The sequence below is a fragment of the Anas platyrhynchos genome, chromosome 9 (genome assembly GCF_047663525.1).
Source record: "Anas platyrhynchos isolate ZD024472 breed Pekin duck chromosome 9, IASCAAS_PekinDuck_T2T, whole genome shotgun sequence".
NCBI classification, from domain to species: domain Eukaryota; kingdom Metazoa; phylum Chordata; class Aves; order Anseriformes; family Anatidae; genus Anas; species Anas platyrhynchos.
The window spans coordinates 11,328,290-11,353,918 of NC_092595.1; the positions used below are offsets into that span (position 1 = coordinate 11,328,290).

Sequence of the window (25,629 nt, forward strand, 5' to 3'; positions counted from 1 at the left end):
TTTGAAATGCAAATAATCTCTGAATATCGCTAGCTAATCCTTCTGTTGCCACGTCACCCACCACCCACCCATGCATGCGCCAGCTCTTCCCATCCCAGCAGGGTGGATGGCCAACTTGTGCTCCCGACCTGTATGAACCTGTTGGTGCTCTGTTTGAACAGTTGGGACCAGGGCTCTATCAGCCACAGCTGCTGGAGACGTTTTCAATAAAACAACCACCTTGGGGCTTTCACTTTTCTTTCTCTGCAGGAACCAAAGAGATGGAAGTAGGGAAATGCCAGCAATTCCTGTGGGTTACATGCTTAGTTATTGGGAGAGCTCTGCACTCGCGAGTGTCTGAACACCAAGGAAAAAATAACGAATTGCTCTGTATTGGGGTATCAGCAAAAACTGCCTTACTTTGGATCAGCAGAAGAGACTGGAGAGTCCCTTTCACAGGGAAATTCAGAAAAAAAGGATTTGGACTGTGGCATACTGTGGAAACATGGGTTTCATAGAGTCGCAGAACGGTGTGGATTGGAAGGGACCTTAAAGCCCATACAGTTCTAACCCCCTGCCATGGACCAGGTTGCCCAGGGCCTCATCCAGCCTGGCCTTGAACACCTCTAGGGATGGGGCATCCACGACTTCTCTGGGCAAACTGTTCCAGTGCCTCATCACCCTCTGAGTGAGGAATTTCTTCCTAACCTCTAATCTAAATCTCCCTTCTTCTAGTTTAAAACCAAACCCTTTCCCCTTGTCAAAACCTTTCCCCTTGTCCTATCACAACCTCACCGAGTATCTGTCCAAAGTGTCCTTGTGACTATTCCTGCTAAATGCATATTCTTATTTCAGCAAGGGCTTTAAAAAAAAATAAACCAGTGACTTTAGCCTATGCCGTGACGTTTTGCTGAGTAAAGGTTTCCAGATGTGAACACAGTTGAGGGAAATGCTGTGCCAGCACACTGGAGCAGAATGTCCTGGAAGAGGGAACCTAACATGCTCTGAACTAACACAGTGAATAGGAGCTTCTTGCTCTGTTCCGGGTGTCTGTTGCACACACCAGGATGGTGGCTGCCTCCATTTTGGAGCCAGCTTCTGGATTGTGCTTCAGGTTCCATTGTAGACCAACTTTTGGGGTTGTTTTGCTATCCAGAGCTTTGATATCTCTTTATTTTTCCCCCTGCTACTTTGTGCTCAGATTTTAAAGTGGGGATGCTGATACAGAGATGATCAGCAGAGGTATGAGAGACTTTTTAAAAATAAAAAAAAAAAAAGATAACAAATATCAGATGTGGCACAACTCTCAGCTTGGTCAGGGTCTTGCTCTCAAATAGTGTTCAGTTCCAGCGTTCATGGTTTTTACTGTTCTCAAAAACAAGAGTTTTTTCTTACAAAACAGGATGAAACATTTCATGTGGTTTTCAGCCTTTCCAGGATTACAGGCTGTTGTGAAAAGAATATTTTCCACTTTGTTAGGTGGGTAATGTGCACCCCCCCCCCCTCCTTCAAGGGATGCACAAGAGAAATAAAGATTGTATTTGATCACATAATAGCAGTGCTCTTGCTGAATATTTTTGCCTTTGGGAAAACTAGGTGTTAGTCTTACATTCCACTATTCTAAAACAAGTAAAGGTCTGTTTTTGCCATTTGTCTGGCTGTGTGGCTCTTCTCTGAACAAATGCAATGCCTATGGAATAGCAGGTACATTCAGCTGTGTGCATAAACCCATCTCCATCTCTTTGGTGTGCCTCCACCCCTAGCTGAATGTCCTGACTCTCTTGCTCTTTTCCCCCATTCAGTACTCCACCGAACTGAAAAAGCTGTACTGCCAGATCGCCAAGACATGTCCCATTCAGATCAAAGTGCTGACCCCACCACCCCAGGGAGCCGTCATCCGGGCTATGCCAGTCTACAAGAAAGCCGAACACGTCACTGAAGTGGTCAAACGCTGCCCGAACCACGAGCTGAGCCGGGAGTTCAACGAGGGTAAGGAGGGCAATGCTTTGGAGAATGTCAGTATGGGGTTTTGCAGCAGTGTCGCTGCCAGTCTGTTGGCAGCAGACCTCCTTGCAATGTTTCTTGTAGCTTTTTTGCTGCTGTGCTTAGCAGGAAGCTTTGTGCTATGCTTTAGCTATTCCTGTGTGAGCACGTACTTGGGAAGAAAATACCAAAATAAACCTCATGCCTGCCCAGGTTGGATGGATGTCTGTCCCTACAGCAGCCAGTGCCCTTCTGGCAGCTTTTCCCCACTCTGCTTGGGCTCCTTTGAGAAGCAGCTGCTTTTGCGCTCAGGAATGAGCTTCCATGTCGCTGGGGCAGGGATCTAGTAACAGGATGCAATATCATCTCCAGTCCTTAATCCGCACCTCAAAGACGAAGGGGCTGTTTATCTCTAGTAGGATAGCATTAAGTGCCAGCATCAACTGCAGGCAACCTTCCTCTACGCTTAACACTATCAGTTCAGTATTAATGTTCTAATCTTTTACTCGCTTCTTCTCATATTAGCGAAGTAGCAGCTGTTTTGAAAATGTCTTGGGATTTTCTGCAAACTCATGGGCTGGGCTCCATTTTGCCTTGGCTGCTGAAGTTCACATAAGTTCAGATGAGCATCTGTTTTATTCTACATACATTATTTGTCTCCTACTGTAAAAAAAAAAGTGTTAGCAGCATGTCTTGGGAGTCTAGCTCCCTTGGCTAGTTACAGTGCAGCCAGTGAGACAGGTCCCAAAACAAGCAAGGACTTGAGATCTGAAAATCAGCATGAAGTGAGACAGTGTTTTGAAACACGTTTTTTTTCTGTTAGAAAGTGCTTTTCCAACAGAACTGGATTTTTTTTGAGTTGATACTTGGTTAAGTGACAGTTTTAAAGAAGGGGAGGAGGGATTAAAACTACGAATTCTTAAAGACTATGAATTCTTATTTTGAAAAAAATATGTCTGAATATGCTGTATTTTAAGAAATAAACAGTTCAAACACAAAATGAATCATTTAGATAAACCTAAAACAGGCTTTGTTCTTCAGAATTCATGTTATAGAAACACTAAAGTAAACTTGCAGGAAGGAAACTTTTTTGAACTATTGGAAAGGGGCCTAGAAACAAAGATGATCATGTTCCTTGCCCTCTACTGCTGTAAGCAAGCATGATTTTTCAAGCTGACCACATTAATTAAAGTTTTTTTTGTTGTTTTTTTTTTCCTGCTTCTATCTTTTTAAACTCCTTAGGATTGATACTGATGGGCAGGAACAGAAGAGGGTTAACTGTTTGGAAAGAACTAGGAGTTGAGACCTGAAGGAATTGGTTTCATGTACACTTTGGGGGTGGGGGAGGAGAAGGCTTTCAGCTGCTGCAAAAATCCAGTTACCTGCTGGAAGAGCTGCCTTGAGCTGCCATTCAGTTGATGTTTGGGCTTGTTTAGTTTGGGATCTTGGGAAATCCATGTTCAAGTTTGCTCGCAGGCATCTAGTGTGAGCTTGAGGAAGTCTATATAGCCTTTGTCTGGCAGTTGGAACCATGGAAAGAGATGCTTTAAGGGCTGGGAGGCACATGTGCTGTGATAGACCTCTGCGACCAGACGTGGGGTTCCCCTGGGTTGGAAGATCCTGCTGCCCTGCACTTGAGCTTGCATCACCAAACAATGTCTTGGTTTTGTCTCCTTGTCCTTGCAGGGCAGATTGCGCCTCCCAGCCACCTGATCAGGGTGGAAGGGAACAGCCATGCCCAGTACGTAGAAGACCCCATCACCGGGAGACAGAGCGTGCTGGTCCCATATGAGCCACCTCAGGTACGTTGTGAGCTCAGGGTGGGGGCATCCTGACATGTGAAAGGGTTGGGGCCTTAACAGTAGGCAAAGGAGACAAGGTCACGCACTTGCCCTATCCTCATCAGGTTGAATTCCTCTTTATCAGAAATGGTATTTTAAATACCTTCATCCCTTGAGAGATGGAGTTCCTCACTTTTTTTTAAGGAAGTCTTGTGGTGGGTAAAGTTTTCTGATAGCCTGGTTATAGTATAGCCATGGGAGTGGAAAGGATTTTCAGAGGGATACCTTGCAAAAAGCAGAGCTTTCCATCCACCATCTCTTCTGCTCATCCCTTCTGTCTCATCTAGGTTGGTACAGAGTTCACAACAGTCTTGTACAACTTCATGTGTAACAGTAGCTGCGTAGGAGGGATGAACCGTCGCCCAATCCTCATCATCGTCACACTGGAAACTAGAGAGTAAGTACTGTGTCACAAATACAGCCCTTTGCCTGTGAGGTGGTTTTCTGGTTCTTCTTTTGCTCAGGACAGCGTTGCAAGATTCTTAGGGGACAGTGTCCACATTTTTGGGCAACTCCTGCCTGTAACACCAGGGACATTCTGACTAGGGAGTGGGAAGTTTGGGTCTGTCTGCACAGTCTGTTCCAAATCATTTGGACTCTGTCCTTACTGCATTCTTACCTGGAGTAAATGATGAGTGTTTTTGCAGATGAGGAGTTTTGATGCATAGAAGTTCTTAACTCTTAGGAGTATACCTAGCCCCTACCTGCAAATAGCTAGGTACCCTGTTTCTATGTCTACTGAGCAGAGTGCTTTCATGCCCTTGCTCTAATGTGGCAAATCTCTCCAAATGTAAGGAAGAGGGTAGAGACCAGTGGTCAAACTTAGAGAAAAAATAAAGCAGGTAGTAACTATTCTGGCTAATCATGTTAGATTTAGGTCAGGTTGATGATTGGATTTGATGATCTTGAAGGTATTTTCCAACCTAAATGATTCTGATTCCTCCAGGTCTCTGACTGAGGTGTCACCCCTCCCCTGCATACATTGGTACCATTTAAGAAGCTCAAAATAGGAGTCTGAGTTAACAGCTGGATCATTGTGAATAGATGATGTGGATTTCTTCTCTTATTTTTTCTACGACTTCCAGTGAATCCATGTATTATTTACTGGACACGTCTAAGATGAGCTGTCAGTGGATGGGACGTGTTAGTTCTGGGGTGGAGGGGTAAAGCAGGGGTAGGTAACTAGCTTGTGAGCTTGGCCTGTTGTCAGGGTGTGAGGGGTGCTGCTGGCCAGTGTCTGAGCCATCAGTTGATGTTTCTTCTTTCACCTTTCTTCGCAGTGGGCAAGTCTTGGGCCGCCGATGTTTTGAAGCCCGCATTTGCGCTTGCCCAGGCAGAGATCGCAAAGCAGACGAGGACAGCATCCGCAAGCAGCAAGTCTCTGACAGCACAAAGAATGGTGATGGTACGAAGCGCCGTAAGTAGCTGGCAGAGCTGGGCAGATTGCAGATCGTGCTGTCACCAAGTGCAGGTGCAACCCTGGCACTTGTGCCATGGGGACAGAGCACTCCTGTGTGTGGACTCGGAGGCAGGAGGGTGTTAGGTGTTTGTCAGATGCGCACAGCATCTGTGCATGTTTGACAGTCTGGGTTTGTAGGATCCCTCGCAGTGCTGCCTGTAGTAGTTACCTGTTCCAGCCAGCACTACCAGTGTTGGGGACGTGTTTATCTGATAGCCTCAAGGTACTTGGATGGCCTGCCAACCGCTTTTGAACCTTTACTGCTTGCTTGGGGCCGTGCTGTCATTCCCTGCTCATTCTGGCCAGTGTCTCCTGCTGTGGCATGTCTTCCCAGTTGCAGGGATCTATATGAAGGCTCAATGTAAACCCTGCTGTGTGATTAAGGTGCTTTGGCATTTCTCTGCTCCATGGAATACAATCATCAGATGCACCAGGGGTAGAAACTCAACTTTGGTTTTCCACATATGCTCAGTGATGGCACTTGGCTGCTTAGCGAAGAGGCATACTTTAACAGGAGGCAAATTGGAGGTCTTAACTTCTGCAGTGGATTCTTTGTGCTCATTTTGTTTTGCTGTGCTGTCGTGGATCACCAATCCACTGACAGCTCATAAGCACTAGCCATACACTTGATGTCTCTTGTATATATCTCTTCTTTTCCTTTTTTCCTTTTTTCTATTTTTCTTTGTCTAATGGGATGTTTTTTGTGTTTCTTTCAGCTTTTCGACAAGGAACTCATGGCATACAGATGACATCTATCAAAAAAAGACGTTCTCCAGATGATGAGCTCTTATACTTACCAGTGAGTTTTCTCCATCTTTGCTTTTGCTCTGTTTAGTATCTTCCTTAGTGATCTGAGGCAACTTGGCTGCTCATCTAGACCTTAGAGAACTATGTTTAGCATCTAGAACTGGTATGTGAAATACTTTCATTTCCCCAGAGATATCTATTTTAAATGCATGTTCTAAACAAAAAATGTGGAAGGAAATTCCATTGTTTGCTGACCTGAGTCTGGCTCGTGCAAGGTATATAAGAATATCCCAAAGGACTTGTCTGTCCTGGTAGGATCATGGTCTTGGAGGTGTTGACTGAGTATTGAGATACTTTTGAATCTGTGGCTCCTGAGCTTTCTGTAGGAATTATGTGCTGAATTCTGCTTTTTTTGCTGACAAAGATGGATGCTACTGTGCCTTTTATATGTGCTGCCCTTGTGCTGGAGTGATAGAAGCGAAATACTCTCTATTAATTGTAAGAACTGAACGGGCAAGCATGATCTCTAACTTTCTGTTGAACTGCTTTGCCCAGAGACCATGTTTATGTGAGTTAAATTGGAAACCCCATGGTGCCCTTAAGGGAGAAGGGAGAACCAAACCCACCAGCCAAACTCCTTACTCTTTTTCTGTAAAGCACGTAAGGTTTATCCCCAGATTGAGGCAGGTAAATATTTTTTTTTTTGTCTAATAGATTGGACCAAAATAATATTTATGGTTAGTGTAGGTTTACATCAAGCTAGATGATAACCCCAAAACGTTCACTAGCCTGAGGTGTCAGATTATCAGCTCTTCAACGTTTATCTGCTGTACTTCTAGCACCAGGCTTAGCGGGTTTACTGTTTATGCATTGAGTATAAACAGTATTTGCATTCTGCACTGGTTGTTTACTTAATCTACAACTCAAAGATGGCTGTCACTCTAGATGCAGTCCTTCAAGGTTTTTTTCACTCTTTTCCCTGTGATCCAGGTGAGGGGAAGAGAAACATATGAAATGCTACTAAAGATCAAAGAGTCCCTGGAACTTATGCAGTACCTTCCCCAGCACACGATTGAGACTTACCGGCAGCAGCAGCAACAGCAGCACCAGCACTTGCTCCAGAAGCAGTGAGTATGGGTGTGTTTGCAGTGACCTCTGCAGTAAGGATGATGGGGAACGGGGAGAGAGGAGAGAGACACAGAAGGCTTCTGTGCAATGGTTTATAGGGATAAAGTGCTTAACCAAGGGCTAAGCACTCCTAGCGTACTACACTGGAAAAATCTTTTCCAACAGTATGGAACTGCTTGTTAACCCTGTGTTCGGAGCTGATGGAAATCAATGCCAGGAATTTGGACAAGCCAAATTTCTGGACCAGAACCTGAGAGATTGAGTTTGAAATCCAGGTTTTGCAACCTACCTGCCTGTCTGTGCAGTGGGGCAAAGCAGTCCTTCCCCAAGTGCAGGCCCTGACTGATTGCAGGTCCATCTCTATCCGATACATGTGCACGACCAAGCTGGGAAACATAAGGTGGTCTGTGCTGTTCTCCCATCTTCTTTGTGAGAACCAGCAATGAATGTGGAAGTCCTTTCCATGTCTCCTCAGGGGAATTCACAAAGCATTTTGTAGAAGCACACAGGGTTGGGACTGTGAGCACCAGTCTGGCCAAGTGCTCAGACCATACTGCTGCACTGCTGATGTTGGAGGGCTGGTGTCTGTGTCTGTCTTTCAGTGGAATGTAAATTCTGTAGGTTCCTGAGCTATAAAAGTGGAAGCTGAAAATCACAATTGAAGGTAAAACATTTAACAAGTTGCTTTCTAGACAATGAGCACTTCAAAAAAAGGTTATTTGTGTGCACTTTTGAAGTGTTTTTAAACAAAAAAATGTACTTTGTCACTGACTCTCCACACTGTGTGTAAGAAACTTCACATTCAGGCAGACATAGTCCCTGTCTGAACTTGGCTGGCAGGGCTATGCAAGGATTACTTTGGGTGGTGTAAGTGGCAGGAGGATGGGGAGAAGAAGGGCCAAATAAGTGTCCGGTTTCCATTTTCCTCTCTGTTCCTAATGCTTTACAGTTGCAGAGGCTGGTTCAGAGAGTGACTTCCCAGACAGACCGTAAGCAGTGTCATTCATGGGCCTTGCTTCACCTGCTGTATCGGGTGACAGCAAGTAGCCGTCGAGGCTGTAGGTAGCCGCCAGCGGTAGTGCTTAGCATCTCACGCGTTCCTGCTGGTAAGCTCACGCGTCAAGAGGCTGCGGGTAAAACTCATTCCTTTGCAGAGGTTAGCACAAGGCCAAGGCACCACATAAGTCCCATTTGAGCCTGTAGGGATTTATTTTGGTGCCTTGGCCTTGTCTCAGGACTTCTGCAATACCACGGCTTTGTGCCAGATCTCTGCATATGTTCACATTTTGACCTGTGTTCTTAGTGTCAGCTGTAGTCTTGCAGAGATGTTAAAGCCTTGTGCTGAAATGGCTGGAGCATCCAGGGGCTCTGGGCAATTTTTGAGATGCTTTTTAAAAGTAATAAAGTAAAATTCGGTTGTCTGAGCTGTTTGTATGTACTGTAACATGTATTTACTAGCTGCTAGGCATTGTGGCCTTTGTGCACTCAGCTGCATGTCTTCAAAGCTCCACCTGAACTACAGCCATTTCCACTGAGAAATGGTTCTGTAAGCAGAAACGGGCGGCAGCAGATGACAGCTTTCATTTGGTGGTGACAGTTGCTTTGCCATAATTACTGTTTTCATTCTTCTTATATCAATAGGATGGGTTCCTGGCAACTGAAATTGGTATTTGTGTTACCTTTAAGACCAGCGTGCATGAGTCCAGCCATTTAATTTAATGAAACTTCTTTTGGCATGTCTCCTGGCACTTGTCCAGTTATGTACTCATTTTTCTCAGCTGCTGAGTGTGCTGGGATACTGGAGAGAAAGATTAAGAGCTTTTAAGGATGCTGGGAGTGGGGTGAAAAAAATTTTTCATTGTCTGTTCAGGGTTACAATAGTTTTCTCTGCTGACAGCTTGCCATCAAGTAGGGTCCTCCATGCTGAAATGCATGTTCAAGCATCAGCTTCCTAGGTGCATGTGGGTTCTGGTACTTTTGCCTCAATGATCTATCATACATATTTAATTCTGAAAGAATGTGTTGAGGGCAAAGGGAAATTTGTCTGAAGAAACTCGATAGATATGATTGTACAACCCCCCCCGACCCCCCCAAAAAAAAAAAAAAAATTGAGATCTTGCTGTAAGAATGGGGAGAGAAAGTACTTTGTAGGAACTGGCTTGCATAAGAGCAATCGTGTGCAAGCAGGTTTAGCTAACCACATGTGCGTTTTTTTTTTTAAAGAGTAGAAAAAATAAGGGATGATATTATCATGGTGAAAGGTAATTTATTTCCTCTAGACCAGATTTTTTAAAAGTATAATAGCTCTCAGGCACAAACAGAGCAGCATTGTGTTTGACAGGCCAACAGATAAAGCTGTCTTGCAGTTCTGGAATACAAAGGACAAATCTGGTGACAATCCACGTCCCGCAAGATGATCAAAAACACTGCAGTGCTCCACATTGCTCCAAACCACATCTTTCTCTGTCTCATCTCCTCTCTCTGTTTGCTTTTTTGTGCATGGTTTTCTCTTATTTACTGTTATGCCAAATACCTTCATGATCATAGGTGGGAAGGTGTTTTGTTGTTTTATTTTTTTTTTGCTGCAGTTTCTGTTCTTCCTTTTTCACTGCCAAATCCTGGGGCCCATATTTGAAGAGCAGCACATTTATTTAGAAAGCTTCATTTTCAAGGTCTGCCACTGGTGAATACTTGACAGAAAGGTTTTAAACACCAGAAAATTCCTGTTTTCAGAGATACCAGAGGTGGCCCACGCTTTCATGGGGAGGGGAAGTTTTTTCAATCTTCTACTGTGAAATACACTGTCAATATTCTCAAGGAATAACTACCCAGTCTCCAAGGTTTTATTGGAGAACACTACTTTATATTCAACAAAAAAGGGTTTTACCCTTTTGAGCACTGTTTTCAGAACAGCCTGTATTTGAATGCGTAATAACATGATAGAAGGGAATTTGTGAAATCTTCCAACGCCAACTAAGAACAGCTCTTACATCCCAGCATGCTCTTACAGCCTTAGTAAATATTTCTTTCGTGTTAGTGGGGCTGCAGCTACCAACCTACTGGCTGCCTTTCAATCTAGTGAGCAGCACAACTCATTCCCCAAAAGAGAAGGGATTAACCTCATAAGTGAGGTGTGACAAAGCAGAGCTATCCAGTGCCTCGTGTGCTCCAGCTGAGACGGGAACTGCAAGGAGTCTGGCGCTTACCATGGCAGGGAGGAGGCCAGCAGGGAAGGTGTTCTTCATACCTCCACCTGGTTGTTCTCTGTCTTGGTATGGAAGCTCTACTGGATTTTTGCATGGCTTGGTTTGTTTTTGTAGTGCTGTGTTGGCATGTGTTGTGAACTCGAGGCACTTGGATAGCAAGTTTTTGGTATTTCTGTATCTCGCTAGAGAATTAGCAAGATTAAAGTTAGAATACAAGTGTGGGATTAGGCACATGAAGACATGCAGTGCTTGCTTTGCTGGCTCTGAGGGTGCATTGCCTTTGTGTTAGCTGGCAGCCCCAGGGACCCTTCATCTTCAGTGCAGAGAGTCCCTTGGTTTGAAAGAGGGAGTACTGGAGAAATAATCACTACAGCCCTTTCACAGTAGGCACAATCCTCTCTTCCTAGTACCAGCGTCTGTTTTTCAAGTAACTGAAGTTTGAAATGAACTTGGTGGAAGCTGCTTGTCTCTTCTTCCTATTTGGCTGAGTGCTTTTTTCTTCTCATATTTCTCCAGCCCATCAAGAGCTGCTGGGAACAGTATCAGAGCACTGTTTGCACCCATGAGACTGGGACACAGAAATCTGATTTCCATATCAAATAGTTGTTTTCTTCCTTGCCAAGCACTTGCTTGTATCTGGGGCTTTCCAGCTTTCTAAATCTGCCTGTTGCATGCCCTCGCTGTAGGTGCAAAGACATCTGCTTGTTCCCTCTGTCACGGCCATACTGTGATCATGAAGGTTGGAAAGTGGCTGTTTCTCTCTTGGTGTCTGATGAAGGGTTCTATAAATTCATCTCTTCTTTTCTCTGGTTCCTTCTCTACAGTCTCCTTTCGGCCTGCTTCAGGAGTGAACTCATGGACTCAAGGAGAGACTCTCCCAAACAAACCGATACCATCCTAAAACATTCCAGCCCCCCAAAACCATCAGTATATCCATAAACCGAGCTGGCAGGGTGGCTTTGCCCAGCTCGCAGGACTAGGAGCAGTGGGGCAAATATGCAGCCTGATAGCAAGGGAGTACATAGAGTAATCTCCTGAAGGGACTCAAAGTTTGCCAAAACAACAGACACTTCTACAGATCTCTTAGCTGTTGCCGGTGGCATTGGGAGGTCTGGAACCACAATGTTGTCTTTCCTGGTGTAACTTTTTCTTGTTTTTGTAATCTGTTAATACTCTTTCCTGTTAACTTCTGTATTTGTGAAACTCGGCAGGGTTTCTCTGAGCAGGTCTCAATTTTGAAATGCCTCGTCTTGTTTAAATTAAAGTATTCATGGGCTGGGGGGATGGAAGAGGGTGGGGTGTTTAAAGTCTGTGGTAATCAGTTGGGCCTGTTTTAATGCCAGTTATGCAGTAATAGTGCAAGTAGATGAAGTATTTGTACTGCTGGACAGAGGGAGGTAGTAATTATATTGGCACTAGATATAAAATCAATTTTTTTTTCCTGTAGAAATACCCACCAATTTGGTGTCATGAATTGTTTCCCTTTATTTCTAATCATAAAAGGTCTGATCTAAAATGCATCAAAATTGTAGGGAAGACTGAATGACGGTGTCTGACTTTGCACCATATTGCTTTGGAGCACGCATTAAGCCTATTACATTTTACCCAGTCACTACAGACCTCAGTTCAAAGGCAAGCAGTGCCAGCATATGTTGCAGTTGACTCAGCCAAGTGGCCTTAAGCCATGCCCATCTTGTCCATTAATCTTGCAGTCAGTGGCCATTGTTCTTGCTTTTTGTGTCCATAAATAGACTGGTTTAGCAATTCCTGTGCAGGAGACTTTCTCAGCAAGGGCTTGTAAATCCTCGCACTGCTTGTGTCAGACTCTGCCTCTGAAAGTTGTTTGTAATGGGGCTTGACAAGGTGGATTTGCATCCTTTAGAAGCTTCATCTCTAAGTGTCAACCCCAGATCAGCATGAAGGAAGAATGATGAACAGGCAAGTAACACACTATGGAATTAAACTGGCATCGCTGATTGTGGCTCGAGGAGCACATACTGGAGCTGGGGAAGGAGCTGCCAAGATGCTGCTTGCTGTGGCTTGTCTTCACATGAAAACCAACAGCTAATGCTGGTAGAGAAGTGTACTTTGACTTATGTTCTCAGGCAGTGGCATCTTTCCTGGGGGAACCCGCTGCTGTTCATGGCTGTGGGAGATAGAAATATGAAGAACTTATTGAAAGGTGCTCCCTGCATGCTGGTGTTTGCCCAGATCAGCAGTGGTTGGGGAGCAGAGCTCAGACACAAATGCCAGCGATCAGTAGCCCATGAGAATAGCAAGTCGGTGGCTGAATCGATGCTAATGGGGACCTGTATGCCTGCAGCTCAACTGATGCTGGATTTGTTTGGAGCAGGTGCATACCAAGCACTGACACACTTGTGGTTAGGCACAGCCTGAAGAGGAGGTGCCTTCCAATGCAGAGCGGGCCTCCTGGCCACCCACCAAGGAAAGAATGCCTGATGCAGTGGGAGAAGACTCTTATCTCTGAACATCACATCATCTGCTTCCAGGCAGCAGAGCTGTGATCTGAGCAGGTGATGACTCGCACTGAAATCTCTTGAGAGCTGTATTCCATCTCTGGATATCTCCTGCATTGTCTTAACAAGACCTGTTCTACCATAGGGGAGGGCTGATGCAGAAGAGCCCCCCGGAAATGTGATTAAATATAAATAGTGAAGTAAATGCTAGCAGTGACTATTCATAGAGTTGCAGTTCTACCAATGTTCCTCGTGTAAAGTTAGACAAATCAAGTGCCTCTTTACTTTGTCTGGAAACTCTAGGAAGAGTTTCAAGATCACAGAAAAGATACTACTGTGCCTTTTTATTTGGGAGAAGAAAGGCAATACCCCTCCTTTCCATGTGGGAGCTGGGAATCTGAACCTCAACTGCAACGTAAATGTGGGATTATGTTTGGCAATATCAGTCTGTCTTTCCAGCACAAGTTCGTCACTGGATCTTGGTTTTGTCTGCTTGGGGATGCCAATATGGAAATACTGGGATAGGGGTACGCTAATGTCAATCAGAACTCTACTCCAGGGCCTGCCCACTAGACAGTTTGAGGAAGCAAACCATCAGGAGGTGTGAGGCACCCACAGCCCCTCATCAGGAGATCCCAGCTCATGTTCCAGTTGTCCTGTGGTCTGACCTGTGGGAATTCTTGTGTACCATTGTGGGCAATGCAGCACCTGGGATTTCCAAACAAGCAATTGAATTATTTGGATCCCACTGTCCTCTGGGATGTCTTTCCTATTTGTATTCTTTACTTTTAAGAGGATGTTTATGAAAATGGTCTTAATGGCGACTCAGTTTCCTCTTCAGCTACTAGGTGATTATCTGAAAGTGTAGCTTTTTCCATTAAGTAACCTGGAGCTGGAAGAGTTAGAGTTGCCTTTTAGTCTGTCCTCTGCAGCTGGGGGAAAAATGCCACCAGCCTTCAACTGTCTTTTGATCCTTCATCTCTGGTGCTTCAAAAAAGTAAACCTCTTTCCTTTCAAGGAATAACTGAGTGGATTAAGTGGTCCTTAGCAGTCACCCAGGCTGTATCAGTCTTTATCAACTAGTCAATGTATGTCTGCTCCCTGTATCATAACTTTATTCCCTGAAGGGTAAGCTTCATTCACTGTTTGCCTTGGGAAATTCCCGTACCTGAAATGTAAAGGGAATTATTTCTACCATTTGCCGGGTGCTGTAGCTGGTGCCTGCCTAGTGACCATCATCAGAGCTCCTCCTTTCCATGCTCCCAGCTGGCTACCAAGCACACAGATCACTTGAGCAATTGAAAAGATGCACTATTGGTAGTTACAGAACTGCAGCTTTTTGAGATGTGGAGAGCAAAGGCATCTCTCTGCTTTTTAGTGTTGCTTTTTAGTGTTGCTTTTTAGTGTCTGGTTTCATGAGCTCTAAGTGATGAGTGCAGCCGAGCATCATCTGTCCCTTCTGTGCCATTACTGGAGTGCATCAGTGACATCCCAGAGTTATGCAATGCAGTAGGCAACCTTACTTGAAAAAGAATTGCCACTGGGCATATAGACCATGTATGAACTTGCCATGTAAACCTTGATGCACTTGCTCTGGCCGCTGTAAGGAAAAGCAGGCCCAGAACTGAGCAGCTTCAATTCTTCCTCGGTCTCTGCATTGCAACTAGCTCTTAAGTTTTCAGGGATAGCAAGCCATAGGCACAGGGGCTCGGGTGAGATCTTGAACTCTCCAACCCTGAGCTGCTCTACTCCTGCACTTACTGAACCTTCGTCATTTGCATAAAGACTGCTTACATTATGGTGTGCTCATCTAATGTGAATGAGGACTCAAGGACTTGTCTACTGAATCAGGTAATTGGTCTATCCAAGCAGTTTTCTACCTCTGGTGCAGGGCTGGTATCCAGTGAGCTGGGAAAACACAGATTTATATAAGGTAACCTGTGAACTGAACTGTGCTTCATATGTGGGAGAGAGTAAGTTCCTTCCTGACCTCTTGAGATGATCAGTATATGCCTTGAAGCGTGAGAGTTGATTGCCCTCATATGAGCTTGCATAACTACAAATGTTATTGGCTAAATAATTACATAGCCTCTTGAAGAGAGAAAAATCAGTTGCAGAATGTGACTCAGTGCCTTTTGTATCAGACTGTTCCAAGAAGCATAATAGTCTCTTAATTGAAGTCCTTATACCTTGATATTAAAATGTGTTTTGCTGGCATTGATATCAAAGAAATGGTAATGCTCCTACTTCTAATCTTTCTTGAGATATAGTAAGTATAATTTTAATGAAAATCACTGTGCATGACATTCTTATAATACCTGTTTTTTAAAAAAAAAAAAGAAAAAAGCAATATATTTTAAATGAATCCTCAAAACACCATGTAGTCTGTGTGTTTAATACCAAAAACATTTTCTTGTGTTTCTGAGGCTGTTGCTATATTGATGTGTGACATTAATTTTGAATAAAATTTTGCATCTTGGTTTATCTTGGGACTTTTCTTTGGCTAAATGGCTTTATCTAGACCTTTCATGTCTGCTTATGTGACTGAATAGTTCAGCATAAAAGATTATGGGTATAAAGAAAAATGCTTTTGTTTCTGTCCTGTTTCATTGACATGAGTTTAATTGTCTTAATAGAGCTAATCTTGATTCTTATGAGTACGAAAGAGATGAGAATGGAGTCCTTAAGCTGTAAGTGGAAGTATGTATTTTTTTCGTATTCCACAGGGTGCTTTTGGCTCTTGTTCACTTTTTTTCCCCCAGTGTTCTGCAGGAGCATAACTAGTTTTGTTGAGATCATTCTTGGTGGCATTGAGAGAAAAATTAGGCCCACTACTGACCTTCTTGCAGAACCTTGTTTTGTACTGACAGGTATCCAAAAAAAAAGTGTTTAGAGCCATGAGCTCTCTAAAATAAAACCTGCTCTGAACTTAAATAGTGAAAATAAATCTCTTTTGGGAAGCCTTTGTTGGTTTCATTTGGAATTTCACTGTGGAGGCTGTTGTACACGGTGACCTCCCCACTTGCATGGCATGCAGATTTTGCCCTAAGGGACTTCTTCAGGTGTGTATGAATTTCAGCTGAAGCTCAGTTAGTCTAGGTTCCTGAACTTGCAAAGCAGAATTATTAACTCTAGTCCGAAATCTAGAGGTCTCTTAAGGCTAGTGTCCGTCTGACTCGAATCTTACGACTGGCCTCAACTTTTATAATTGCTGAAGTGAAACCTCCGATCTGAATAATTCCCTTCGCTCTGAAAAGCTGGGCCTGAACTTCGTGGCTCAGTTTCACTTCCCCCTGGGAGTTGCTGCCATCATTAATATTAATTTGCGAAGCTGCTTCTGCTTTCCACTTCCTTGAGTCTATGAAGTTTGCTGGATCTTGTCCTGCATCTTCACTGCCAAAGGACAGTTCACACCCTTCTGCACCTCCTGTAATTGTGTAATTAAGTAACATTTCTTCGGGGCCTTAGATATTCAAGCCTGTTAGCATAGATGTTTCTCCACCCAACGTTACAAGTTTTAAAAAGTGCAGGAAGCTGGAGACGATGTAATTGTATGGAACTTGACCTTGAGTGCTGAAGGTTTTAATAAATTACCCAAGAATAAGCCTTTTCTTTCCTTTACACTTTGCTTATTTTAATAACTATTCCCTTTGCATAGAAGGAGAGCCAGTTCCCAGGAATTGGCGTAGCCAGTTAGACCCAGACGAACGAGTTTCTCAATGGGGAATCAGATGGGAATGTGCCCTTTCTCACTCACCACGGGGTCACTCTGGTATGGCCAGATGGGCGCTGGGCTCCTTGCAAGCCCAGCAAGGAGGCTTGTGCAAGGGTTATGTCGTGTTTGGGAAGCGTGCCCGCTTCCTGAGTGTCTTTGCCCAGTCTTGTGAGCTCCCTTGGTGTGCAGAGAGAGAACCTGCTCTCCTGCAGCCCAGCAGCGCCCTGCCAAGCGTGCTGTTGGGCTCTAATGGTCATGTTCTGCATATTCCGACTAAGACCCCACTCCAAATGGGATGCCGCAGCCGTAACTTGAGCTCGGAGCTGGGCTGCCGTTCAGAAGCAGCCCAGTTTTCATGCTCCGGATCGCTTACGAGGTGGGATTGCAGCTGGGACCATCGGGGCTGGGGAGGGATGAGCTTGCCAGCAAGTCTCTGGCCCAGTTCGGGGGTATGCGGGATGGTGCTGGGGGTTGTCTGGACTTGAGGGAGGTCAACGGTGTTGTTGGAAAGTTACAGGAATCTGATACTCTCTGCAAGCAGCCTGTGGGGTCTGGAGGTCTGGATACCAGGTTTTTTAATGCCAACAAAAGTTGCATCTAGGTGTCCATTCCCTAAGGTGTGTGGAGTCTGTCTTCTGGTTTCATATAGACATGATAACAGCCTGATTACATGAAAAATTGAATTTTGGAGGAACCAAGGTGATAAACGTGTCTTGATCTGAAAATGCTACTGCCGTCAGATTTAGGGGTAGTTAGGATGGTTTGAGATAGCTTTTTTTAGTTCTTGTTCTTAGGAAAAAAACATTTGACCACAAAGAGAGCTTGAAAAACATTTTTCCAAGCCCTGGCAGCTGTGTGGTGGCTTTGGGGATATTCTCTTCAACTGAAAAAGTAATGTAGAAACTTTTCTTTAAATACAAAATCTGAGCCAAAAGCAAAGCTGCCCTTTTTCTTCAGCATTGCACCGTTGTTTCTTCAAATTCCTAGAATATGTGGGGAAAATGCTTAGTTCATGTTAACTCTCGCTGATGATCTTTAGCTGCAGCATTCCCACAGTGTCGGTGACTTTGCTAGCAGGACCTCACCCTGCTACAAACAAAACGTGTATCCCCTTGGATGTGCACTGTTAATCAAATGCTGTGATTCCTGTTGTAACATCTCCTTGCTTTGCAGGACCTCCATGCAGTCACAGTCGTCCTATGGCTCCAACTCGCCGCCGCTCAGCAAAATGAACAGCATGAACAAGCTGCCCTCGGTCAGCCAGCTCATTAACCCCCAGCAGCGCAATGCCCTGACCCCAACCACCATCCCTGACGGCATGGGAACCAACAGTAAGAAACCCTTGCTCCTTCTTCTGTTCCATGCATGCTCCTTGCTGGTCTGGGGAAGGAGACTGGACATTTCTGAGGTGCTGTTGTGCCATGGGGCAAGTCTTCTCCGGGCTTCAGCATCCTTCTCTGAGCCTCACAGGGGTGAACAGAGCTCCTTCACGCTGCAAATCTGGCTGGCAGCACTGTTGTCTGTCTTTAAAGACCTTCCCAGCAGAGGAGATGGAAACACTGGCAAACTTTCTTTCATTTCAATTAAGACGCTTCTTAGTTTCAAAGGAAACGTCTGCAGCTCCCAGCTCTGTAACCTGTTTCCTCCTGGCTGCTGAAGAGTGCCCAGCAGCCCTGTAAATCCAGGATGACAGACATGGTTCTGGGGGCTAAGAAGTGCTGCTTTTTTTTAATTTCAAAAGCGCTGGGCTCTCGCCCACACCTGTTGCTGATCCCCTTCGGGTGCTCAGTGTCTCTGAAAACAAAGCTGTTTGGCTTCTGTATTGGGTTACTCTGCTGGCTCAGTCCTGCTCCTTTCCTGCAGCAGGGAAAGATGAGATGCCCACAGCTTGCTTAGGTTTCTACAGAGCCTGTTTGTAAGGGAAGGTGATGCAGAGGCAGCGCTGCCAGCAGCGGCTTCGGCAAGGGGAGAGCTCCTGCAGGACTGTCTGTCATCTGGTCCTTGTGCAGTCATTGGGGCCCTGCCTTAAATTCCTTGTGAGCTTCCTCTGTGTGAGGGTTTAAGGCTGCTTGGGTTGTGGGCTGCGCTGTGCTGGGGGTGAGGCGAGGTGCAGGGATGCCTCGGTAACAATGTGCTCCTCCTTCTCTCCTCCAGTTCCCATGATGGGCACCCACATGGCCATGACCGGCGACATGAATGGCCTCAGCCCCACGCAGGCGCTGCCTCCTCCCCTCTCCATGCCTTCAACGTCCCACTGCACTCCCCCTCCTCCATACCCCACAGACTGCAGCATTGTCAGGTGAGCAGGAGCAGGCTTCCCAGCACATCTCCTACCCATGGGGAGCAGAGGCCTCGTGCCGGGAGCCTGAGTAGCCCCTGCCAGGTCCCTCACCCCGTTTTCCTGGAGTTCTGCATCCAGTGGGCTTTGGCAGGCCTGAGGCTGGGCCACCCTCTGGGCCCTGAGCCTCAACCCCCCACCTCTGAGCAGCTGAGAGAAACAGGGACAGTAGGACTGCAAGAAAGCCAAGGGATACAGCATCTGCTGGACTGGTGGAGCAGAGGGCACCCTGAAATAAGCCAGGGAGTCCTGCAGATTTTTTTCTATTTTTTTTTATACTGACACTTGTATTTTTTTCTTCTGTGGCCATGCAGCAAGCTGTGGCTGGGGTCAGAAGTACAACCAGCCTCCCTAGAGATGCAGCTCGTCTGCCCTCCATGAAGTCAAACAGGTTGAAAAATGCTCCCCACGATCCTTTATACTTAGAGAGGAACGTGATGATTTGAAGTACTGTGGGTGCATGATGTGTCTGAGCCCCAGACCAACCGCCTTGGTGAAGCCCTCTGTCTATGTGGCATGCTGCCATGGGCTCAGCTACGTTCTGGGTCAACCTGGCAAGAAGGTCTTTGGGAGCCTTCCTGCCCTGACATCTGGGATGCAGCACCAGCTTTCGGCTAAGGCAAGGTGCTGCCATGAGGGTTGTCTACTAGGAGCCAAGCTTGAAGGACTCCCTCATTTGTTTGGTGTGGCAGCGATGTGGCTTGCTGGCCTGGGATGTCTTGGAGGAGGTCAAGCCAAGGGTAAAAGCTTCATTTTCTGTTGCTGCAGGTTGGCTTAGTGTTTGGTTTTTCTGTGGTTTGGGCTGTTGCAGCCAGGGTGATCCTTTTTTCTCTCTCCTTCCTTCCTTCCTCCTCTGCAGCTTCTTAGCGAGGTTGGGCTGCTCATCCTGTGTGGATTATTTCACGACCCAGGGGCTGACCACCATCTATCAGATTGAGCATTACTCCATGGATGTAAGTAACTCCTCACCATTTCCTTTGTTTGCAGCCTTGGCCCTGCTGTAGAAACAGGTCAAATCCAGACTCAGTATTTTTTTTATGTGATTAGTTTGATTTAAGGCTGTTGCACACCACAGAAAACTTACTGGGAGGTGTAGAGGCTGGACTCGGTGCCAGTTGGTGGTTGTAACTACCTTGCCTGGCACAGAGAAAGTGCATCTCCCCCTCCCCACTGCTGTCCTTTTTAGTCCCCAAAGTGGCCCCAGCCCACACGCCTGTTAAATCTGCAAGGCTTGGTTTCAGTTTATGCTCCTCTGAAACACCTCACTCGCCTGCAGACAAGTAGGCTGTCCAGAAGTGGTCTGCGTTTTTCCCCTCCCTGCTTCTGTTTTCTGGACTTACCTTAACAATCTTCCCTTGCCACTGATGTCTTGGCCCAGCTGCCTTTTCTCTTGCATGGCTGTTGCTGCAGGGTTGCTCCCTTCTATCCTGTGCTGCTGCTCTCCAGAGATTGGCTCTCCCTTTTCTGCCCCAAGACTTTGCAAGGCTGTGATGCTTCCTAGGCTGGGCTGCCTTCCTTCTGCTGATACTCTAATTAGAAAAGCTGACCCACATTAACCAAAGCTGGTTGCTAACTTGTTTTCAAAAGCCAATGTCACATTTCCCAGAGTTAGGTAAGGCTGCCCTCGAGTACAGTACCCGCAGAGGTTGATGGGGCCTCAAAATCCAAATGTTACAAGCTTAGGTTTCTGTCTTAAACTTTTGTTTGTTCAAGTCATTTAGGCAGTTTCTGTAGAGTCAGACCCAGATCTTTGAATATTGGAGCCAAAACTTTAATTCTAAAATCCTCTTGCAGGCTTTTAAATGAACAGTGAACTTTTCAAAGCTGTTGAACTTCTGCAGTCCAGCATCCCCCTCCACAGACAACCAGTAGAACTCTTCAAAGGAGTTTTGGAGGCCTTGCAGTCCAGTTAAACTTCTAGCTTTAGGTCATCATATCTTATGCATGAATGTGTCACTTCCAAAGGGACCTTGTGTCATCAGTCCTTGCTGCCTCTCAGCTACACATACTTGTTCAGGAGTGGTGAGCCAGTGAACCACCACCTTCAGGATCAGTGGCTTGTCTTCTGTAGTGCATCACAGCCACCGTGGGTTAATAATTAAGCATTTGCAGGGTGGCCCAGAGGCTGCTTCTACCGGAGCCCAGACCCCCTGGATTGCCCAGGGATTGCCCCGTTAAGCCCTGTTCCTTGCCTTGCAGGATCTGGTGAGCCTCAAGATCCCGGAGCAGTTCCGCCATGCCATCTGGAAGGGCATCCTGGACCACCGGCAGCTCCATGACTTCTCCTCCCCTCCCCACCTCCTGCGTACCCCCAGCGGCGCCTCCACTGTCAGCGTGGGCTCCAGCGAGACCCGTGGGGAGCGGGTCATCGACGCGGTCCGCTTCACGCTCCGGCAGACCATTTCCTTCCCACCCCGCGACGAGTGGAACGACTTCAACTTCGACATGGATGCCCGGCGCAACAAACAGCAACGCATCAAGGAGGAAGGGGAGTGAGCTCCGCAGACCCCGCTCCGCCCCGCCTCAGCCACAAACTGCTCAGCCCTTCGTTTTGTCTTCCCTTCTGCTTGGTACTGCACCCCCGGACGAAGGGCGGAGGGAGCCTCCTTGCTCGCTCGTGCTAGTTATGCCCTTGGCGCTGTCCAGACCATGCTCCTGGACCGCAGCCTCCACCCCAGCTCTTGCAAGAGGAGGAGCTGAGCGAAGGGGGAAGGCGGGTGACGTTTCCTTGAAAGCCGTTCGTTGGCCTTCTCGAGAAGGCGTTGTCCTTGTTTCGTGTTTTCCTTTGGGGAGAGGGCTTCTTTTCTTGACTTTTTGAATCCTCACACGCCTTGTGGGTGTCCTGACCTGCAAACTCTCTCTCTCATCCAGCAATCCCACTTTGAAAAGCAGGAAGGTTTAAATGTTTTTTTTTTTTTTAAAGCCAAAACCAAAAAAGTAAAAATCAATACCCAAAGCCACCAAACCAACAGTTCATCTGAAAAACAAATGGGAATTGGTCTGCTGAATGTTGCACTTAAACAGCCTCTTCCCCCAGAGCTGAGCGCTCTGTTCATGTGTACTATTCTCCAGCGGAGACAGCACATGCACTTTGCTGGACAGGCCAGAGCTTATGGCCACCTGCAACCCTCTTTTTCCTTTTCCTTTGCATTCTATAGGGGAAAAACAAACCTGGTTTCTCTTCTCATTTTGAATGTACGCTCTACTTGTATATCCTGGTTTGCTTTGGTCAGGATATAAATGCCGATACAGCCATAAGTGATTCTGACACTTGTCAGTAATTCTGACTCTTGTCCCCCACCCAACATTAGCCACTCTGTACTACTACTGAAACTTAAGCTAGAGAATTAGGCTTTGCCACATATGCCGCCTGGTTAGTTTAGCACAAGGGTTTGCCTGCCTGTCTTCCGACCAGAGGACTTACTGGGAGCTGCACACTGATTTGTAGGGCTTCAGCTACCCAGAACCCAGGCAATTCTTTATTTAGACTGTTAGATTGGTTAATTAAAGTAGAGCTGTCTTTAGACATGCCTGTAGTAGCCTGGAATGTGTTATTTTGTTGCTGGGGACTATAGACTAAATAACGAGCAACAAAAAGTGCAGAGTAAAAAATACACGTAATATGCGTTTTCCAGCAGCCTCAGAACAAGCACCAGTTCTGTGGTAGTATGAGTGTTGCTACTGCAGAAATCCTGTTTACATGAAAAAAATGAGTTTTCTGTTATTTTTGCTTCATTGGTTGAACAGCAGCTGTGCTCTGAGGCATTTCCTCTGACTGCCAGTGATACTGTGGACAAGTAACTGAACATTTTCACATTTACGTTGGCCAAGGTAGTGCGACTGGAAAAACTAAAGCAAGGGGCTTGGCTCAGGACTGCTGCTTTCAGGTTGGCTTTTGCTGTTAACAGTAAGCCTGGCTTTGTTTTTTTACTGGAGAAAGATGGAAGAAGCAGCTTTTAAAGGACTTGTCATCGTACCTTGCTACAACCAAATAATCTTGTTTCAATGCAGTGGCTGTCTTCTGGGCCCTGCTGTGTGCCTCTTATTTCACGTAATCAACACTGTTAGCATCCTCCTCCATCTGTCCATTGTGCCAGGTTGCATTCAAAGACTGCCTTTAGGTAACTGTGCAAGCCTATTTTGGATAGCTCTGAGCGGTAATGTAAGATGGTTACCTTGTAAAGTGTGTATATATATTTTTTTGTATGTGTAATTTTTGTTTCCTACAGCATAACATGCAAATTTTTATTTCTTCTTGGGCTACTGGGTCTGACAGAACCACGTTAAAATGTTTTTTGTTTTTCTGTTTTTTTTAATTATTATTTTTATGCAGAATGCTTACCGTATACTGTGTAACAAATGGCGTCGTCACTGGACAAATATATTTGTATTTTTTCATACTGAGATTCCCGTGTTACTTTGCAGTTGAGGGGAGGGGGCAGGTACCGAAAGCCTGTTTTATCATTTTGTTTTGTAACACTTCAAAGAGCAGCGTCCTAGATTTCAAAGTATTTAACATGCTCAGTGTGAAAACTTACTATGTCTTTTTTTTTTTTATTATTCTAGTATGCTACAAAAGGAGCGAGTCAGCCTGCTCTTGACTCAATGCAAGAATTCATTCAGCAGGGCAGTGTTAGCGTGGGGAAAGTGTTAGTGCGGGTACTCTGCAAGGTCCTGGAGGTGAGCTGGGTTGCGCCCTTCTCACCTCCGTGGTTTTGCATCTCCATTGTGTAATCCTTCTGAGCTGCTTCAGTACTGTACAAATATTGATGCCTTCATGACCTTCGTTCTAGGAACTAGGAAGCTTCTGACTACCAAGGTTAATGCAGTTAATGCCGTGCCCAGAGTCTGGGCGCAAGAACATTAGTATCTGCTTTTCAACTCAGCAGTAAGATGGAGCTTTTCTGCTACATCACTAGTGACTAAAATATATGCTGTGAAAACCTTCTTTCCACTGTATACCACTACAGAGTGCACTTATGTGTAACTGGGATTCTTCACGTGAGTTTGAACAGCTGTAGCTTTTACCCTCCCCTGTAGAGCTGTGATTATTTTTGTTGTTGTTGTTTTGTTTTGATACTTCAAAGCCCGTGGGTTAATTGAGCTGAGGATCTACCAATGCTTGTAGCAATGACAGTGTTGCCTGCACCAGGATTTGTGTGTGTTTTGGAACACCCTGTTGTTGAAGTCGATGAAAATAAAAGCCGGACTGAAAATGATGCTGAATTCCTGAACAGCTTCCTTTCTTGCCTGTGCGCCGCCTTGGAAACGAGCAGGAGCCTTTGCTGCTGCTTATTGCTCTGAGCAGCGGGGTCTAGCATCACCTCTGCATGTGTGTGTTTGTCTAATCACCTTAGATGCTCTCCAGTCACCTCTTTTGCAGCTGTACCTTGACCCAACACAGAGGCTGAGGCGGCAGTGGTTTGGCTGCTGTGACCTGCAGCTGATCCCGTGGCTGTTAAATTTCATGCAGTCCCACCTTAGGTCCATTAAGTTGCACACTCAGTCTGTCTTCCAGAAAGGTGTCTGTCTTTCTGCAAAGACTGGGGAGAGGGAAAATCCCCTCTCTGTGTACTCCCCTTGAGAACTGGCTTCATGTTCACCATTAAAATTGAGGTTGCCTGAATTTCTTGCTTCAGCTTCCACTTCTTGTTTATTAAAAAACCTTTCCCATTCAACAGGGAGACCTTTCATATTTCTGTATCATCCATGTTGCATGGGCATGTTACAAAGTGTCATCACATCCACATCTGTCAAGTTTCTGGCACATTGCATGGTTGACCCCTGTAAGCCTTTCCCTGAAAGGTAGAGGCTTCTGGCTTGTGGATTATTTGCATAGTTCCTTCTTTTTTTTTTTTTTTTTTTCTTCCCCCTTTCACCCTTTTTCTGTTTTTGAGCAGGGTATGGGGAAATGCTTTATATTTAAAATCCTCCTCAAACATGGCAAGGCTGTGTGCCCGTGGGGTGGGGAGAAGAGAATTTGGGCTTTGGGCAAACAGGGGCAGTACTACCCTTTTCCCTGCTCCCTATTTGTGAAATAGCCTCACACTGCCACATCCAGCACCACCCTTGGAGTTTGGGGATGCTTGTCCTTCATGCCTAGCTTACATCAAAGACCCCATGCATCACTACATGCATCTTCTCTTCTACCTTTTGCCCTTTTCTTTGTATCTTAGTTCCTCCTGGCTGTACTGCTTCAGTCTGATGGGCCGTTGCCTTAATGGCCCAGCTTCATCAGTGGTGTCTGTATAAAACCAATGTCTGCCTCCTACAGCTTTCCTAAGGTTGTGGCTGGGGGAAAAGGCTCAGGAAGGCACTAAAAAGTCAGGGAAAAACTCATGAACACCTTAAAAGAGGAAAATGCCATCGCTTCTCTTGGGAGTTACTTTCACATTGACCATCAAGGCAGGGAATGCCTGCCTCATTTCTTTGGTTCTGGTCGCTGCTGCTTTTCCCTTTGGCCAAAGGCTTAGAGAAGCTCTTGTCTCTGGCTATCGCTAGCTGGAGGCATCATTGCCCTTGTTCCACTTGGATAGGCAGGGATTGCTTGAAAGTGCTATTAAAAACTAATATGCTCCCCTCAAAGAGAGAAGTGCTGCTACGATGACTGCCAGAACTTGCTGTTTCAGCTGATGGGCTCCTTGCCTCTAGATGAGCAAACTGAATCAGGTAAAATAAGATTTCAGTTTCCATTAACCAGATAGGCTTGAAACATGTTTGCTGACGATTGCAATAGCCGTCTGCTGTGAACCATTG

At 45.7% G+C, this 25,629-nt stretch overlaps 1 protein-coding gene across 10 annotated transcripts in view; it reads left to right on the forward strand.

Moving 5' to 3' along the window:
- Positions 1-24,099, forward strand: part of TP63 (tumor protein p63) — a 154,156-nt gene extending 130,057 nt beyond the window's left edge. For 7 of the 10 annotated variants that reach the window (XM_038183795.2, XM_038183799.1, XM_038183797.2 and 4 more), the window contains 10 exons: positions 1,782-1,968; positions 3,649-3,764; positions 4,091-4,200; positions 5,084-5,220; positions 5,979-6,061; positions 7,000-7,136; positions 17,709-17,866; positions 18,690-18,834; positions 19,733-19,826; positions 21,073-24,099. In XM_038183795.2, coding sequence (XP_038039723.1) covers positions 1,782-1,968; positions 3,649-3,764; positions 4,091-4,200; positions 5,084-5,220; positions 5,979-6,061; positions 7,000-7,136; positions 17,709-17,866; positions 18,690-18,834; positions 19,733-19,826; positions 21,073-21,369 — 1,464 coding nt within the window. In that variant the 3' untranslated portion in view covers positions 21,370-24,099. Of the gene's footprint in view, positions 1-1,781; positions 1,969-3,648; positions 3,765-4,090; positions 4,201-5,083; positions 5,221-5,978; positions 6,062-6,999; positions 7,137-11,167; positions 11,794-17,708; positions 17,867-18,689; positions 18,835-19,732; positions 19,827-21,072 lie in introns of those variants that run through there. The other 3 variants (XM_038183798.2, XM_038183805.2, XM_038183806.2) reach the window with 3 other exon arrangements.
- The last annotated feature ends 1,530 nt before the right edge of the window (positions 24,100-25,629 follow it).